The 19,708-nt window shown below is 36.6% G+C and overlaps 1 protein-coding gene across 4 annotated transcripts; it reads left to right on the top strand.

Moving 5' to 3' along the window:
- Positions 1–1,792: 1,792 nt before the first annotated feature.
- Positions 1,793–18,435, top strand: tnnt3a (troponin T type 3a (skeletal, fast)). 4 transcript variants are annotated; one of them, XM_057837758.1, is made up of 13 exons: positions 1,793–2,400; positions 5,998–6,038; positions 6,688–6,701; positions 10,199–10,216; positions 11,282–11,300; positions 11,384–11,429; positions 12,219–12,335; positions 14,793–14,870; positions 14,951–15,064; positions 15,321–15,433; positions 16,995–17,085; positions 17,178–17,218; positions 18,189–18,435. In XM_057837758.1, the coding sequence occupies exons 2-13, from the start codon at positions 6,019–6,021 to the stop codon at positions 18,223–18,225; spliced, it is 708 nt and encodes a 235-aa protein (XP_057693741.1). In that variant the 5' UTR covers positions 1,793–2,400; positions 5,998–6,018; the 3' UTR covers positions 18,226–18,435. The 4 variants fall into 4 exon arrangements, with proteins under 4 accessions (XP_057693741.1, XP_057693744.1, XP_057693739.1 ...); XM_057837756.1 differs by lacking the exon at positions 1,793–2,400 and adding an exon at positions 8,086–8,244 and having other exon boundaries at positions 6,004–6,038; XM_057837761.1 differs by lacking the exon at positions 10,199–10,216 and having other exon boundaries at positions 1,794–2,400; positions 18,189–18,434.
- The last annotated feature ends 1,273 nt before the right edge of the window (positions 18,436–19,708 follow it).

A 19,708-nucleotide genomic window follows, 5' to 3' on the forward strand; every position in this document is an offset into this window, starting at 1 on the left:
CTTCTGGCTCCATCAAACAGCGACCTCCAGCTCTTGCTAGAACAGTCCGCAGCCGAGTGTGAAGTGGCTGGGATGAGAATCAGCACCTCCAAGTCTGAGGCCATGGTTCTCAGCCAGGGTGGATTGCTCGCTCCAGGTCGGGGGTGAGTTCCTGCCCCAGGTGGAGGAGTTTAAGTATCTCGGGATCTTGTTCACGAGTGAGGGTAGGTCGGAACATGAGATTGACAGGCGAATTGGGGCAGCGTCAGCAGTGTTGCAGGTGCTTAACCAGTCTGTCGAGGTGAAGAGGGAGCTGAGCCGGAAGGCAAAGCTCTCGATTTACCGGTCAATCTACGTTACTACCCTCACCTATGGCCATGAACTTTGGGTAATGACCGAAAGAACAAGATCGCGGATACAAGCGGCTGCAATGGGTTTCCTTCGGAGAGTGGCTCAGCCTTCGAAAAAATATATATATGGCGGGAAAACATTCAGGTGACTTGAAGTTCCACTCTGAGACCCCCAATTTGGCCAAATTTCAAAATTGTCCGATATGCATATGTGACACATCAATGGAAAGCTTAAAATCTTAATTTTCTGGGGGAAGGAAATTCATTAAACAGGAAAGCATTTAAGAAAAAAAAAAAAAAGAAGTTTAAACAGCAAAACCCTATCTGGAGGTGAGAGCACACAAGAGCAGAATTACAGACGCCATGACTTTAACGAGATATTATCGCGTACTTACCTTGTTTCGATCCAAAAAGTCCATGTAGCATGTATCAATGAGTATCAACAGCTGTGAATGGCCACAGCTGGATTTTTGAGGGATTTTATGTGTGAAACATGGTAATATAACAAGGGTCGTGATGCAGAAATCGCAGAAATCGCAGACATCGAGGAGTGGTCGAGATGTTCTTTTTAATATATTTACCCTTTTACACGTTTTTTTTTTTTTTTTTTCAATTTTCTTTGTTTGGATCAATTATTTATCATCTAACATATCAGAGAAAATGCGACAGTAACAAAAAAAATACAATTAAGCGATAGTTATGAGGTAGATATCCAGGATTTTTTTACAGACACTATTTTTTTCATTGTGACGTAATTTGTTTAAAAATTTAAAATATGCGAATGAATAATTTTTAAGTTAAGTTTTTCTTTTTTTAAACGAAATATTAGACATCAATTAATGATTCTAAGCTAAAAATGACAGACATTTTGAATAATAAATATAATTAATTATCTTCGTTTTATGGCTGGGTTGAAACAAAAGCAGTTGCGCGACGTCTATAAACGGGGGTTTCCAGGGTAAAACGGACAAACTAAAACACAGTTCGGGGGCTTAATGCGCCATGAATCTGGTATGGCAGCATATAGACATATTATTCTATCAAACACAATAGTTGTTTTGGCTTAAAATAGAGCAGTTTCTTTTAAAGAGGAGTGCAAGAGCAGAAACTGCTTTTTCAGTCTTGTTTGTGTTTTCCGGGTATATTGTTTGTTTGTAGTGTATGTATATATATATATATATATATATATATATATATATATTTGATACACTGCCAATGGGTTTTCCCATTGTCAGTGTATCAAATACTTGTTCTCCCCACTGTATAGATAGATAGATAGATAGATAGATAGATAGATAGATAGATAGATAGATATTTATTTATTTATTTATTTATTTATTTATTTATTTATTTATTTATTTATTTTCTCCAAGTGATGGAATTCCATCGTGACAGCGGAGGTTCTCGCCCTGTATTAGTAATGTAACGCATGTAACGAGCTTGTAAAACTAACATTATGACTTTTTTTCAGAAGAGTAATGCCCTACACTGCTCGTTAGAACTGAGGAAAGAAATTTTGAAGGTGATAAAAGGAGGACGTAAGGAAGATGATCTTGGCAGCAGAACAGCGAGAGGACAACTTTGACCAGAGAACGTCAGATGAGGAACACCCAAAATACTGGGGAGACTTTGAGAGAGTGGCTGTTCAACATAGAATCTTCTCCTTCCTCTTCTGCTCATTCTTCCACTTGTTTTCGGTCGTTCTGAAATGTGCTTGCCTCATGCCATGCTCCGAGAATAACCCTAAGACTTGGGGGCGCACAGGTTCCTGTCCAAACTTGAGCCAGCGTCTCCTCCTACTTGTCTGAGTGCTGGTATCTCCTTATTGAGGACCAGGAGGAGGAAGGAGGTGTAGCAAGGGTGGTGCCCCCAAGACGCCTACCCAACCCCACCGCCACTGGGGCACCGCCTCTTTCCTGGCTCTTGGGCCAATGAGGCCGTGTTGTGTATCAAGTGTCACTATAACAGAAGAACATAATCAGCGCGGCAAGTTTGCAGATCCTGACAGCCGGTCTGGGCCAGCGGGGACCTCCACGCTTCACACTTCTTTCTTTTCTTCTTCTTATCTCAGGTAAGGAGGCCCAAATACCAATCGTACTCCTGGTCCTATAGTCCTGTCATCCCATTGTCCAGTGATTCCCAACCAGTGTGCCATCAAGGGTCATCAATTACTATGACTTCATTAGTCCAAAAATGATGTAATTGCTCTGAATAATTTATCAACTATTCATCCATGACATACACTGACAGGCTGAACAATTCACGTGACAGAAGGTACAATATCAAAAGTGCCATGAGAGTTTCTCTCATGTGAAATTGTGCTCTGGCTCTAAAAAGGTTGGGAAACACTGCTATTGTTCTATTGTCTCTATCTGATTAGTTTGTTCTCTTTCTGGTCAAAGTAAATTCTAATCTCTCAAATATGACCCATTTTTTAAGTATTCAACTGGATATTTGTCAATGAGGTTAATAGGTTTTCATTGAGAACTCTTTTGATGTTGTGGCATTCCTTAGATTATTTTTGGTAGACATCAATATGTTTACAACGTTGTTTTATGCATTGTAAAGACGGATAGATGTCCAAGGTCCGTTATGTGGTTCTATTTGAATTTTATGGGTATGTTATATGAGTCTCCATTTGGTCCATTTAGAGCAGGCAGTCACCAACATGAAAGCTCCCAAGGACCATATGAGTAGTCCACAGGCCCATTCTAAAAATAGTGCAAAAGTGATGGGACATTGTAAATACTTTCATAGGTTTTATGAAAATTAAACGCTAAATTGACATTTATGTTCCCTTCCTGATTCCCTTACATAAATCACTGATGAATTATTGACATAATAATTAATCATAATTTGAACAATTTTCAGATGCGTATGTAAAATTAGCATTGTGCATTAGTCACTATCCAGGTAGTATGGTACCCCTCAGTTTAGAAAAAAGACAACAACAACTGCTGACCCTTTTAGTTTGGAGGTCGGTGTCAGTTTTTTCTGTTATGCTGTATTATATATTGGACTGTAATAAGTATCATTATGTCCAACTACTGGTCTTTTAGAGGATTTAGTAGAACTTCCAGTTTTGTCTTGTTCTTCTTCTGCTGTTGATCTACTTCTACAGTAATGGCCTAAACTTCCTGTGTTGTTGTGTTGTCCTTTGAATAGTTTGTAAGGTGTCAGTCAATTACATGGTTCTAGTACAACTTCTGATGATTACTGGCACAGTCAAAGTGTTTGTTTGTTTCTTGAGGGATCAACAGCAGATGATTCTGACAGTGTTGTTTTTCTGGGTTTGACGTTCCGGTGGGTGGATAGCATCTAAATGTGAAGCTGCCAATGGGCATGGCACACCGCCACATGGTGGCGGGATCAACACTTTAGCACCCAGATAGAAGGCCAAGATTCCCCAGACGGGATGAGCTCACGTCAACAAATTCCCACTGGGAATCGTCAGCGTTTGAGAGGAAGGACACGAGGACCCTTTACCTTCTGAGGTTTATTCTGAAAGGCCTAGTAAGCAGTGAGCAATCGGGTTGGGGCATGATTGAAGGAAGCCAGCAGGCGGCCGCATAAGGTGACACCAGGTGCAATGACGGGACCTACTCCAAGGAAGGAAATGGATCCAAGCATGGGATCCTGGGAAACCTGAGTCGGGCTGGGCACTGCACAGCTGCGACTCGGAAATAGACGAAGGAACGCGATAATCGGAATAATGTGCACCTAAGCTTCTCTTCTCATTGGATCAACTCTTCACTCTATCGCTCAAATGTAACATCTTTGTTATGCCATGCTATGTCATTCCATTCTGTTCTTTTCGGACTAATGTGTGCACTTAATTGGATAAAGTGTCGCCAAAATTTTAATCATCATTCTTCTGTATGATATCTTTTTCTATTTAATGTATTTTTACAAGTTAAATTTTTATCACAGCATGATAATCATCACCGCAATGTGTATGATCATGCAGATGCATAATATGATACAATAAAATTAGAATCTATGTATTCTAAGTACGCTTTCTCTGGCCCTCTGGCATCGTATTTATTTATAGGAGTTGAGCATAAATGAAGTTTAAGTGCGTCTTGACAGAAAAATCCTGAGTCTGCCCCGCCAACCAGCCAGAGACCTAGACAGAATCAAAGCCTTCGAAATATGTTTTGGACACTGATCTTGGTTTTGAGTTAAAATAGTACGCTGCTAATGACATCTGGTGGGTCAGATGATGTTACTAAAAGTAATAAGTTCAGTATATATCTGCTATCAAAAATGACAATCCCATAGGTTTTAGAAGTTATTCAAAGGTATATAAAATGTAATGAAAACAATACAGCGTCTTTATTCATGACACACATTGTCTTGAGGTAGGAACCTAGCCAAAATGGCTAGACGAAAAGTAAAAATTGCTCTGCGTCCGTACGCCCTTTGCAAAAGACAAAAGTGCAACATACTGTATGTTTAATTCAATCAAAATGCACTTGGATGAAATATCAGATGAAAAAATAAAGTGAAATATGGTAGGGAAATGAGATATCCAGTGCTCCTGAAATTGAATTTGAGGAAAATCCAACAACAGGACTGCTTATAAGACAGTGGTTGTGATCAAAGGCAGCCCTCCCATTATTGGCTGTTTCACGTGGAGCCACAGAAGTAACACAGTAAAAACAGATAGGAACAAGTTTATTTAAAAAATCATTTTTACTAAGTATGCAATATAGTAAATGTAATTTCAGGACTCTTTGAACTGTCAGGGGGAAAAAATTGTGCTGACCACTACCATACCATACCCACCGTGGACAAACCGTATCCGGAGTAGATTAAACACAGCCACAATATGAAGTGATATGAGCAGATATTTATATTTATATTGCGTTAAAACTATTGTACAACTCATCCTTCATCAATATAAATCAGATATGATCAGATCAGATTTGACTATGCACATTGATTGTCCAGCAAGCATTTCAGGGTACACCCTACTTACTGCTCGTAGTTAACTGGGAAATGCTCCAGCACCCCTGCAACCTTCATGAGTTTCGCGTCTTGTGTCTAATTTTACACCGTTCACAATTTTTGCACACTGGAAACTTCTGAAATCTGACTCCAGTGGAGCACATGCACATTTTTATACTCCTTTTTGGTTTGAGGGTCAAGGGTGTGCATGTGTGTGGCAGGAGCACTTGTTAATGTTATTTTGGAGTTGAGCTTTAAATAAAGTTAGTTCGTGGCTCAGGAACTTCAAACGAAAGCAAGATGACTTTAGTGAACAATGTTATAAAAAAGGAAGCTCTTTGTTACATCGACATAGTAACTGACCTTCACCCCCCATTAGCCCCCCAATCACTTGCCTCCATTGCAGATTCCAGGCTGACAGTCCTTTTACAGCTGAGTTCTAGGTGTCGACCACAAAACGGTGGCTAGACAACACTGAAAATATGAAGTATGTTTTTCTGCTCAAAAAAGAATTGTGACATTCATTAACTTTCAACAAAAATTAGGGTGAGCTGCAATGCAGCTCAGATTTACACAGTCTCAAATAAGTGTGCCATGTATTTGTCGACAGTGAAATTACAACCAGAATAAATAGGTGGCAACCTGGAGCCTGTTTGGTAAAATAAATGTTTTAAATTGAGAAATGTTGAAATATATCAATACTGTGTTTGACTTGCAGGTTGTGACGTCCACTTTCAACATGTCTGACACTGAAGAATTGTAAGTCCACTAGCGCAACAAAACTTTTATTCCTTATTATTATTCTTTTGGTTTATACGTTTTATGTTTTATTTTTATCAGTTTTTTCGTTTCTTAACATTTTGTCGTAATTCTGTTTTTTGTTTCCTCCTTTATCATTTACTGACTTTTGTGCCCTCCTTTCTGTAATTTTTTTTGGGGATCAAATTTCATTTATCTCTTTTTTTTTTGTGTCTTAAATGTTCTGGTCCTAACTCGTGTTATCTTCTACTCTCATGTCATATTTGTCCTCCGGCCTCCTCTGCTATTCTCGTCTTCTGTTTCTGTTTGTCTTGTTCTGAATTGTCCCTTGCCATCCATCCCTCTTTCCTGTTTTGTGTCCTATTCTTTTTATTTTCTCCTTTGTGTACATTTTTAATTCTTTATTTGTATTCATATTTATCTTGTCACCTGTTTTTGTGTCCTACTTTGTGTTTTATTTTTTGTCCCCTGTTGTATTGTGTCATTTTTTTGTCTCATTTTTTGTTGTCCCCTTTTTCTCCTTTTGTATCGCTTTGTGTCCTTTTTTTGCTCCTATTGTGTCTCATTTTATTGCCTTGACGCTGCCTCTGTTTTTTTTTTATCGTCTGTTTTGCGTCTGTTCTGATCTTGTGTTTTCTTGTGTCCACAGCGATCAGGCGGAGGGTAAGTAGTATCAATCATCATATGGTTTCTTCCACCTATCACCACCATTTTCTTCCACCTATCACCACCACCATCTTTATCATCATCACCATCATCATCGTCATCACAATGGTCCGTCCTCATGGTCATCACGGTCCTCAGTCCTTTGTCTTCGTGCGTTTTTTTTGTTGGCGCTCTGGCTTGAGTCGTCAGGAGAGGCTTGCCCCATGGCGGCGGCTATGGTCGCTCATAGCATCATAGCCACCACCATCGGTGCTTCAGCATGACAGCCCGCATGGATCCAGCCAGTGTACCATGGGTGCACGTGGGATCTTTTTTGTAAATATCCTTCTGCTCCTTTTCTTTCTCGGACCGCCGTGAAGAATACGATGGTAAGATCCTCACATTAACCCATACTAACGTAAATAACCTTTGGTGGCTTTGTCCTACAAATTAATGCCACTTGACCAACAGTCGCATGTGAAGGCCGTTTGCACCTCTTACCTTTGACTGACCCTCATAACGGACACTTCCTGTCTGTACCCTAAACTTGTTGTGTAACCGCAAGTGGTTCTCAAACTGGGGTCCCCAGACACCATTGGGGTTGGCAGATCATTGATTTGAGATCTGCAAAACAAAACCTCATATTTTTTCCACACAAAAAAATGCAACATGTATAAAACATGTTTCTGGTATTTGCACACCACTTAACCTAGAAATAATGAAAACCTGAACACAAATTTCAACATTTCCTAATATTTTGTCCATCTTTGTTCTTCATTGGTGGTTGGATAAAAATATCTTCCTGATGTATTAGCGCTACTAACTGAAATAACCCATCCACTGCAGGAAAACCAATCTGAACCAATGGTGGTAGAATGTTGTGAAATTTGCTGGCGCTATCTAGTGGTGGGGCTCTAAACTGCACTTATACCTCAAATTTAGATCGAAGAAAATAACTCGATATTTTTAGCTCTTATGATAAGATTGTGACAAAGTATCACATAAATATGATGACTTTTAACCCGATAAAATATTTTTTGTAAAGACGCAGACTTCTGTACTTTTAAATATGAAGGAAATATAAAATATTGTATTTTTAGTTTTTGTTGTTTTTTTGGATTTGCATTTTACAAAATAAATTAGCATCTAATCTTTTAGGAATATTCGTTTATTTCGGTGTTTTTATTTATTTACCTTTATTTGCAATATATTTTAAAGGACTCATCATAGAAAATCAGAATTCAGTAGGTGCTGCCCAGCATGGGCTGTTCATTTTTGTTCTTAGCGCGAAAATTAATTGGTTTTGGTCTGAGAAAAGATTTCAGAAAAAATGTTTCTCCAGTTTGAGAACTCCTGCACATAACTGCCTTTTCTTTGCCTTCATTAACCGCACGTGGTGTAGATGTAGCAGAACAGTTAGTAGAGGATGTAGCGGTGGCCACAGAAGCAGAAGTAGAAGCAGAACCTGATGTAGAACCAGAAGCAGAACCTGAGGTAGAACCAGAAGCAGAACCCGAGATAGAACCCGAACCTGAAGCAGAAGCAGAGGAAGAGCCCGAAGGTATGTGGCATGGACAGGGAAAGGGGCGAGGGTATTCTATCATCCTTTCCCACACTCCAATGTATGCTCCAGTCATGCAAATGTTAATGCTAACTTACCTTCCTTTCACCTCTGTGCAAAGTCGAAGACTCACAACTAATTTTAGCATTCATCTTTCCATTCAATTAATGTTTTGATATTTTGTTTCCTTGTTGGGGTTTGACTGATCAACAGCAAAAAAAAATTTGGTTGCTGTTGGAACTACTTATTAAACGTATGCGTATATATGAGTAATTTTCATTTTATTTGATCAATAATGGTAAAGATGTGATGTTTTTTTTTTCCTGATTCAGCTCTTGGTTTTATGGCATCTTGTTATTCTATGTGTATAAGAGTCTGCGGTGCTGAAACAGACATGTTTGATTTTCAAAGAATTTTTAAGGATTGGAAATTTTGGGCTTGATGGTAAAGAAAATCATGACACAAATTTAATATTCAATCATTTTTCCACTGAATGGGAAAAATCCTAAACAATGGTAGCGACTGAAATTTTGTCATTACAGCTTTGTGCAACCATCTGTATAAGAATCACGATGGGAGGAAGTCATTTACATCAGTGTCTAAGAAAAATGCATATTAAGTGACAGGGGGGAAAAAAACATCCTATAAACAGAATCATAATGATGATGATGATTAGCATCTTCAGATAACATTTGCAAAATATGAAAATGTATTCATAACACATAACACGAAAGGGATTTTGGCCTATTGTCGTTTGACGCCCGTTTTTTACTGGTCAGGGCGCTGCCGTGATAGCTGTTTTCCTTTCGCCATTCGTGAAAGCCATATTTGTGATATTTGGGCACCCCCTCATTATATTTTATAGCGTTTGACGTCATCGTTAAACAACAGGTTTTTTCTTTTGATGATCAGAACAATATAATCATCAGAATTGAATTTTGTTGACGATCAGTGTTAGTATAATCAAAATGAAACCTCTTTTTGTTCTGTTGTAATAATATTTTGAGTTAAAGCAGTGTTTTTGTTTTTGTTTTTTTCCCTAATTTCATATTTTTAAAAAAAAAACAAAAAACTTTAGGATTTGAGCTTTGTTCCTTTTGGGGAATTCAAGCGTCTTTGTCATCTACTGGTGAAAATCTTTAAAAAAAATTAAAAAATTTTTAATAGTCAAAGCTGATTCTATTCTTGTGCTGATATGATGGTGACAATCATTATCGGAATTGGAGTTGTTTTCCTACAATTGTCGCCGTTTTGTGTTCTTTGGATTTCCGGTCAATATAAATATCATGGGAGGTAAATTTGTTTTTCTTTTTTTTTTTTTTCTTTTTTTTTTATGTCATCAGTTTAAAAACTTTTGCCATTCCCTCCCAGATATCTGATAATGCCTACCAGCCAAAAAAAAATGCAAAGATTATCTTAATTTGTTGAGTAACAGATGTTTTTTGTACTTTTGAGAATTTCATAGTGAAATTAACAAGAATTAAAAATGCTTCTTTTGGCGGGGCAATCTGTTGACGACAATCATCATCAAGCTGTTTAAATGATTTGATGATTTTCCTCATCCAATTTTCCCCTTTGATAATGTAATGACAAATTATAATCATTATCATCAGAATTAAAGCTGTTGTCTTTCTTATAGGAAATAGGCAGCTGTTTAGCACAACATGTAAGCGAACAAAACAATCGAACCTGAGATTTGTTTTGCCTTTGATGAGCTAATAAGCTAACCCAACCATATTAGCTGTGGCGGTAGCGCTTATTACGCTAACAGCCCTGGTGGACGCAAAGATGATTGGAGGTCAATCATCGGCACAAAATGGACGCCAGCTTATAGCTTTTTAGCTATTAGCACTGAACTAGTGTTTGCTTGTGGAACCTTTGCCCTTCCCCAAGCGCGAATGCTAACCCTTTTATTTTCTATTCTGCTTTTGTTCCCGGCGCGTGCTGCATGCAGAGGCCTTTGAAGAGGAAGGTATGTTCTTTTCCAAATAAAACTCTTTATGTTTCAACTTTGGAGCTTCACACAATCAGGTTCAAAATCCTTTAAAAAGTGTATAATGAGAAAAAGGGTGAAAGAATATGAAATATTAACAACTCCCCACCGCCCGCCTGTCAGCTGCATGGCATGAAGCGGAAGGCCAATTGGAGAGGACTCTTGTGATCATGTGACCTTGCCTGTCTTGTGGAAAGAGAAGAGGACAAGTTCGTGGTCAAGCCAACGAGACAGACATTACACCTTTTTTTTTAGCAGAGGAAGAAGTTTATTAATAACACAGTGAACCCTTGCTATATAAACATCGCTGGATTATCTAACTGCCTAGACTGGAGGTACAACAACAGATCCATTACTTGACAGATGATCAATTATCAAATGAATATACACCTTGATAATTGATTAATCATTTAGAATCCTTTAAATTATCACAATTTGAGTCAGTCACTAAAATATACTTTGGGTTTACTGTAGTCTTACATGACTTTTTGTGTTTCAACAAAACCAGATATTTGCCAATTAACTTTGAAAACAAAATTAACAATTTACCATTATTTTTATTATTATATTTACTATATAAAACAATATAAAATAACAAAACAAAATTGCTAACCTGTTGTGAACAATCAGTGATCAGGGTGGGGAATTAAATGATTGTTCATCGGATTTATTGATTAATCAAAAACCAAAAATAATAATTGACATATTAAACGACAAGTAAAACAGTCTTTTATCAACGTAACATGAAATACCAAAACTATGAGAAAAGCATTAGACAGGCTAGCAGCAATTAGTATCCATTTTAGATTAGCTTAAAAGCCAATTTTAAGGCTCATATTCACACACGAATATTCATGTATAACGCGGGTTCACTGTAATTGTCTTTTAATATGTTTTGATCTTTTTGTTCTTTAAAACTCACAAATCACCAATTACTCATTTTAATGCTTGAGAGACTTAATACGTTTGGCTTCTAACACCATTAAATGTACTTGTCCCCTCCCCCTCACAACCGCCGCCGCCATCTTGATTCGCTTCCTGCAGAGGAGAAGCCAAAATTCAAGTAAGTCACTTGTTTGAGGAACCTTAACTTCAATTTGTTCCAAAAGAGTAAGAATTAAAGCAAAGGGTCTCTGTCCTTTCTAGACCCACTGCTCCCAAGATCCCAGATGGTGAGAAAGTGGACTTTGATGTAAGTGGATGGTCCTGAAAATTTGAAGTTAGGATTCTAAATTGAGTATAAGGGTAGTGGTTGTAATGAGGATGACCAGTATAAAAAATACATCTAATTATCTTTACTTCAGAAAACTTGAATAATTACTTTCTTATAACAAAATCAATATTATTGCTAGTATTTGATTGTTCACGTTTCTCCGGGTACTCCAGTTTCTTCCCACATCCCAAAAACATGAAGACCAAGTGGAGTGAAATCTCCTAATGTGTGATTGTAATATACTGTTTAAGGTTGTTGCTACACAGTAGTTGCACCCGATTGGCTAGTAACAGGTTCAGCATGTACCACGATTCCTGTCCATGACCTGGGATATGCTCCAGCTATCCCGCAATCCTCACGAGGAAAAGTGGTATGAATGAAAGCATGAATGAATAATTGAATGAATGAATGAATGACATATGGTGCCGCTCCTCTCAAACTCTGTGATGAATTGGTTAAGCGCCAAAAATGGGCATTTACCGGTATATTCTTACGTTTTTTCCATGGCATGGTCTGAAGCAGTTCTAATGTGAATTCCAAGAGTAGGCAAGAGTAATGAGGAATAATTGCATTGAATGACAGAGAGTTGAGATGAACTCTGTTTGACATGGTACTTAACAGAGTAATCAGGGTATCAAGAGGAAATAGCAATACTTGTTGGAAGTCGGACAAGTAAAACATTTTACAAATGGATGTTTTGGCTCTTAGCAGAAGTATATGTGAAGCATAAACGTGACAAAATACTGTCGGTGGTGTCACTGTGTTCAGGACATCCAGAAGAAGCGTCAGAACAAAGACCTGGTGGAGCTCCAGGGCCTGATTGACGCCCACTTCGAGTGCAGGAAGAAGGAGGAGGAGGAGCTCATTGCCCTCAAGGAGAGGATTGTGAGTATGAAGGCCAATCTTGTCAAACATCCTCAACAGTATTTTCATAGGCAAAAACTTTAAGGAATGATGCATATTGACACGGGACATTTGAATTTTAATTTTAGTTTAATTTAAATGTTATTTAGATTTAATTTAAATTTGATTTAAAGTTAATCTAATTGTAATTTTTTTTTAATTCAATTGTAATTTTGTATTTATAAATATTCATTTATCAATTTTCCAGATACTAAATACTTTATCGAATTTTATTAAAATTGTATTTGTATTATGTTTATATTAACATTTTGCTTTGCATACTTAGATGGTCAGTAAAATATTCAATTTTTTTTTAAATTAACAAGTTGTACTTTATTGTGCTGTTAAATAATGTAAGTAATTTAATCTTCTCATTGTTGTAGTTTTGTTTTATTATTACTGCATTATACTTATTTATAAAATCTTATTATTATTATTATTATCAGATTATTATTCAATATAAATTTACATTTCAGATTTAGTATTATATGTAATATGGAATATATATATAAAGTGATAAATATTTCTATGAAATTGTATTGTCTGTACTGCTACAAACTAACAATTACATTACTGAATTATTGTTGCATTATAGTAATGAAAACTGAAATCAGTCATTCATAATTAATTGAAAAAATACTGTGAAGAAAATAAATTTAAGGAGAAATAACATTCCAATCAAATGAATAAATAATAAATCCTAAATATTTCGATATTGAATACTATAATTTTCCCAATAATAATGACAAAAATAACAATAATCATCTTTAATATTCATCTTTTTGTTATATTATATCATTTGATAATGTCCTTAATGAAATATTCAATAAGAGTGTTTTCATTTATTTTGTGCAAGGGCGTAGGTTTTGTCTTAATATTGGTAGAAACGGTAGAACAGCACAACCTGCATGTACACTTTTTGCTGGGGACGGGACATTAATAAGACCAAACAGACTCGGTGAACGGCTGTCAGGGCTACATTTCTCACCAATAAGAACCTAATTAATTGATAGGCTAAATGATTAATGCAAAATAAACCTGTATTGACTTATACTCACTTTCACATTGCAATTTTACAGTATAACATCTTAATCTGATATCTTTTCTTAAATCTAGTCAAATAATTTTCTCCATCTTGTTTTGGGTTTTAAAGGCTCGTTAACAGATTAAATTATTCTTCCACTTACTTTTAGTAAATAATACCATTTGTTTTTATTAAGCCCAAAAATTTGAAAGTCGGTCATTTTTCACCTAAATCAAGAAAAAAATGCTTTCAAATGTTTTGAACAATATGTATTCTTGAGTTAAGAACATTTCTGACGAACAAGTTTTTTAAAGATTAAATATGGAAGCTTTTTGCTTAAAATAAGTCTGTTAAGGTATTTTCAGCTAGCTATTTTTCTAATTTCCAGAAATCTGAGTCAAATTTACTTGAAGCACTGGCAGATCATTTCACTTATTTCTAGTAGATTTACACTGAAAACAAGGGAATTTAAGTTTTTTTTTTCTTTTTTTTTTTCTCAGTTTTAAGGAGATGGGTTTTTGCAGTGCATATGTAGGTTCAGGTGATACACCGTTCACTTTAAACCTTTGTTTTCAAAAACTACTAAAGAAACATTTTGAAAACTTCCAGAATAAATGTCTGGATTTTATTAGCAAATTTAAATTACAATACTTGAACACAAATGTGTGGATTAACATACAAAGAAATACAAAATTGTTAATCATCTCTTAACTATCCAGGAATGCAAAAAAATAAACATTTGTCTTAATACCACTCAAAATTGTCTGACAAAAAAAATAAATTAAAATGGAGCATTCCCTCTACACTACGGCTTTTGTACACAAGTACATCCAAACTCAACAAAAAATGAAAGCTCCTTTGGGCTGCTTTAAGACTACATAAGCAAAATAAAAATGAAACTTGGGAAGAAGAGAAAAACCTTGGTTCAGTACATTTCTTACAGCTGAGCAGTGTTCATTATATATTTCTCAGTTTAATTAACATTTAAACATAATACACATACAGGAGGACACTTCACACAGTTTCCCACTCAGGCTTTCACATTACACCACTTACAGCGGCTGCTGGCCCCCCAAAAAAACCCTTCTAATATCTATCCTTTTCGAAGCAGGCGCAGGAGGCGGCATGTCGACATGTAACGTAATTCTGTAAAGTAAGAGTGTGCGTGACTTATATAACTGAAGTCATTATGTAATGCAAATAAGGTTGCTTAAAAGTTGGTGAGGACATTTTGAGCATCCTGAAAAGTTGGTAGTGTTTTGTCCCTACCGTCCCCATGCAAACCTACGCCCTTGATTTTGTGTTAAACCCATCAAACTTGATGATTTATTTCATGTCTATCATGAATTTCTCATGATTAAAGTGAAGAAAAGTCTTTGCGTTAAACGACATTCGTCGCGGTCGTGTACGCGCAGGAGAAGCGTCGTGCCGAGAGGGCTGAGCAGCAACGGGTTCGTGCCGAGAAGGACAAGGAACGCCAGGCCAGGCGTGAGGTGCGTACCCCCCTCTGAGCCACCCTTTACCTGCCCTTGCCAAAATCTCAAGACAATGATTGATGGTCTTGTGCGTGCAGGAGGAGCGTCGCATCAAGGAGGAATCAGACGCCAAGAAGAAGGCAGAGGAGGAAGCCAAGAAAAAGTCTGCTCTATCCAGCATGGGCTCCAACTACAGCAGCCATCTCCAGAGGGTAACAACAGACAAATCCTCTTGTCATTCTCAATCTCAACCACACTTTGTATTTGTATTTGAATTAATGTGGCATGAAAGAGCTAAACCCTGATAAGATCTTCCTGTTCTAGGTTGAATGAGAAAATGTCGTGTACTACATATGGATTTCACTGGTGCTATATGGCAATCAAAGACCAATATGTTAACATTTTTCAACATGTTGACAGGAATGTGGTTGTGCGCGCTGACACTTATGTGACCTTTCACTCTGCCAGGCTGACCAGAAGCGAGGAGGAAAGAAAGAAACAGAGAGAGAGAAGAAGAAGAAGATTTTGGCCGCCAGACGCAAGCAACTTAACATTGACCATCTCAATGAGGACAAGCTCCGGTACAAGAACGTACACTACACCATATAACTGACCACATAAGCACAGAATACTGGAGTACAATTTGTATAATTTTAGAGAAAATATTAATAGCACGCTTTATCAATTTAGCTTCTGTGATGTGGTATCACTTCATCGGATACAACTTTTCTAATTACTTTAATGAGTATTGCAGCATCTTGCACATTTTCCTCAATATATCTGTGGACGCCATATCGTAATATTAATTAGGAGTGGGAACCTCTTGGTACCTCACGATACAATATGATTTGCGATACAAAGCTCACGATAACGATGATCTGACGATAAGACGATACACCGATTATCGATACATTGGTCAGGAAATCATTATAGAATATTCTACAAACAACTCATAAAAAGAAAAACAAGCTTCTGCTGTTAATTGGAATGACTTTATAACTAGTAGACGTCCAATCCGTTTGAACTTCAAACGGATTGAACGTCTATGGCCGTCAGTGGCAGACAATGCCAGGCAATGAGGTAATTTTGGGCTATTTAAGGTCATTTACCTGTTGATTTTCAGTTACTTCCTGTTGATTTTTGGGTATTTTACGGGTCACTTCCTGTTTATTTTGAGTTACAGAACAGGACGTGACATGAGAATCACCCAAATCAATAGGCAGTGATTCAAATTCAACAGAAAATGACCTGTAAATGCCCTGAAAATCGAACAGAATGACTGTGAATGCTCTGGTTTCGAATGAACGAACGTTCCCAGTCTAAATGGATTCGGCATCGTGCACCGTCAATGCAGCCTAAGAGTTAACTGAGACACTATTATGGTGGAATATTTTGGTAGCAACTTGCTGGTTCCTTTTTATTTATTTATTTTTTAGACATTGACACCTTTTTAAAACGATATCTCGATTGTTGGCAGGAGCATATCAATAACCTTTTGTGATACAAAGTATCACCATTTAAATATTTTGTCACACCCCTAATATTAATACTGTCAAAAATTGCAATACTGTCTCATTGTGTCGTGTTCCACGATCTTTGTGATATTGATTAGGACTACAAATGGTAATTATTTCAATAGTCAATTCATTTCATTTTCAAATGAATCGAGTATTTCTTCATTCATTCATATTCTGCGCCACTTATTCTCAAAAGGGTCGCAGTGATGCTGGAGCCCCTCCCAGCTAACTAAGGGCTAAGTAGGTGGGGTACTAACCACATATTCACCTGATATTAAAATATTTTGTAGATATCCCCTCCCCCCAAGATTCAAGACTGGCAAAATATTGCTGTGTCTGCTTATCATTGTTTTTGTTCATCTTTCATTATTCCAGCTGCTGTGTGTGCATTGTTTACAACATCAAATATATTTGGGTATATTGTACGTTTTTGACGATGATCTACAATATATGTATGCTATATTTGGATATCACCCTGTCAGTCTATGGTACATTGTCTTTATTTGAATGATTAGATACGCTTTGAGCATTTCTTGTAAATATGAACATCTCAATTTTTCCTTTTTTTCCAGTTTAATGTCAATTATGTTTATGTCTTCATGGTCACGCAGCAAATGTCTTACAGGGACAAAATCAACGAGCTGTATGATTGGATGTGTCAGCTGGAGTCTGAGAAGTTCGACCATACGGAGAGGCTGAAGAAGCAGAAGTACGAGGTCAGTATCACGGTGTTAAAAGAAGCGCACTCACACACACACACACAATGTAAAATATGGAATGCTGAATGTTCTCTATACACCCTTTAAAGGTCACTACCCTGCGCAAGAGAGTGGAGGAACTCAGCAAATTGTAAGTAACATGTTAGCATGCTGAACTACAGCAACACTACAAAATATTTTTTTACCCCGAAAATTGACTAAAATGATAGCTTTTCAATTACAAGTGTTGTTGTTGTTTTTTTTTTAATCACCAATAATCTACTAGATGGCACTCACAATTATAATATTAATCTTTTAATTTAAAATTCTAGAGTGGATGTATTTCTGTTCTCCAATTTCCTCATAAACTTTGTATTTTAAATGTCTACTGCTATTCAGGGAATGAGTCAATAGAAAAAAATACAATAATTGCATTAAAAAAAAAAAATTCAATACCCAAAGCATAGAATAATCAGGGATAATCCGCTAATTTATTCACCAAATGCCGGTTCTCAAAAATAAGATTTGATATGTTTGACAAAATTGAAAAAATATATTCTGTGACCATAAAAAGTTTTTTTTTTTTTTTTTTTTTTCTTAATTTTGATTTGATCTGTTTTTTTTTTTTTTTTTTTTTTTTTTTAATTTATTTTCAGAAACCCACATTCTTGAATATGCGGGGATCAACCAAAATTTTTTTTTTACCTCTGGTTGATTCCCAGAATTCAATTTGCATTCAATGAGCATCTCCTTAACCGTGAATATAAATTGTTTATTTTTAACACACAAAAATCTTGAATAGGCAAGTATAAACCATCATTTTCCAAGGTTGTTTTTTTTTTAATTTTCTAATTGTATCATATACAGTATGTGAATAGGTGAATATGTGGGTCACGAACCACTAATCTAAAACATTTAACTAGAACATTTTGTTTAAAAGAATTCCAACCATAAACAATAACAACTGCGCCGTGACATTCTATAGGCTGAAGACTGTGGCGAAGAGCGTACATGCCCTCTATTGGCTAACTTGGAACCTAGAGGCAACACAGGCAAAAGGAAAACTCAAATGCTAAAATGCAAATAAATTAACATGGGTTTGTTTTGTGTGTGTTCAACAGCAGCAAGAAGGGAGCTGCCGCCCGCCGCAGGAAGTAAACACCGCCGGCCAAGTTAATTTAGCTGAGAAGACTCAACACATCGTTACACTGATGATGCATCGTCATCGCATGCCGTTAGCTAACCATTAGCTGCTAATGATCGCAATAAAAACGTGTTAGACCTCCTCCCTTTCTCGACTGTTTGGCTCTCGGGATTTTTGTAAATAAAGTTGGACTCTTCAAGACGATATTTTTTCACCTGTCGTTATTATGTTTGAAGTTGTCAATTCAGCCCTTTCCAACACAGACCAACCCTCGGCTTTTGAATTATCTTTCTCACATAAAATATTTGTAAAGTAGGTGTGGATTCAAATTTCAGGATTTTATATTCTTGTCACCGCCAGTTCTGAAAAACTGAAACTAACTTGATCTCTTACTCGAGTGACGGCAAGTTGAGATGGTGGTTGTTGTTTTTTTGTTTGTTTTTTTCTAATTGAAAGGTTATGGTTAACTCATTCACTGCTAGCCCAGGTCACTGTTTGTGTTGAGGTAGTTAGTAAAAGAGGGAAATTGATATTGAAAAGACTTATTGACGGCAACAAACGTCCAATCCTTTTCAACTAGAAGGGACAGGAAACAATCATTCGATCTCAGTTCAAATAGATTGGACGCTATTGCCGTCAATGGCAACCAAAGAGTTAAACTATGTGATGTCACATAGATTTATAAAAAAGAAAATAAATAGATAAAATTGCCAACGCAAAATACACTCGAACCATTGGATTTTTTTTTTTTTACAACTTGTTTTGATTTAGTTTTCGAGGTTATATATATATTTTTCTTTTACTATACCCTACTCATGGCTTTTTTAAAAGTTTGCATTTTTTTTCTTAGTTTATTCTTAATTTTTTTTTAAATTTATCACTATATATTTTTTTTTAATCCCAAATGAAGCCTATAAATATTTATTCATTTTATTGCAAACTATTGTTATGATTGTTTTTGTTGCCCATCGCAAAATATGTGCAGGCAACACTAATACTACACTTGAATGTCAAATGGGGGGCGCAATATATTGACCCCTTGAGCAACTGACCATAAGCCGCCACCCATCAAATTTGACACAAAAACAGGGTTTGTTCATAGATAAGCCGCACTGGACTATTAGCTGCAGCTGTCCTCACTGTATTATGGGATATTTACCCTAAAGATACTGTATTAACTGTGAACACTTTATTTGACAGCGGCATCATACAACTGTCATAAGATCAAATGAACCACCATGAATCTTTGAACTAATTGGCTGCAAAGCTTCATTGCTTTAAGAAGTTTCATTTGGCCATCACTGCTCCCTTGAGGGAGACAATCAACCTTTGCCGTCGTCCAACAGGCCTCCTAGCATGCGTTGCAGTGCTACAAATGTAAATAACAATCTAAATTAATGTTCTATGATAATTATTTCTTCAGTTACTGTTCCAGTTGTTTCATTAATTTCTAGTTATGGTATTTGGTATATGGTATTAACTAGGGCTGTCCAAATT

Source organism: Corythoichthys intestinalis, chromosome 5 (assembly GCF_030265065.1).
Source record: "Corythoichthys intestinalis isolate RoL2023-P3 chromosome 5, ASM3026506v1, whole genome shotgun sequence".
Classification (NCBI taxonomy): Eukaryota; Metazoa; Chordata; class Actinopteri; order Syngnathiformes; family Syngnathidae; genus Corythoichthys; species Corythoichthys intestinalis.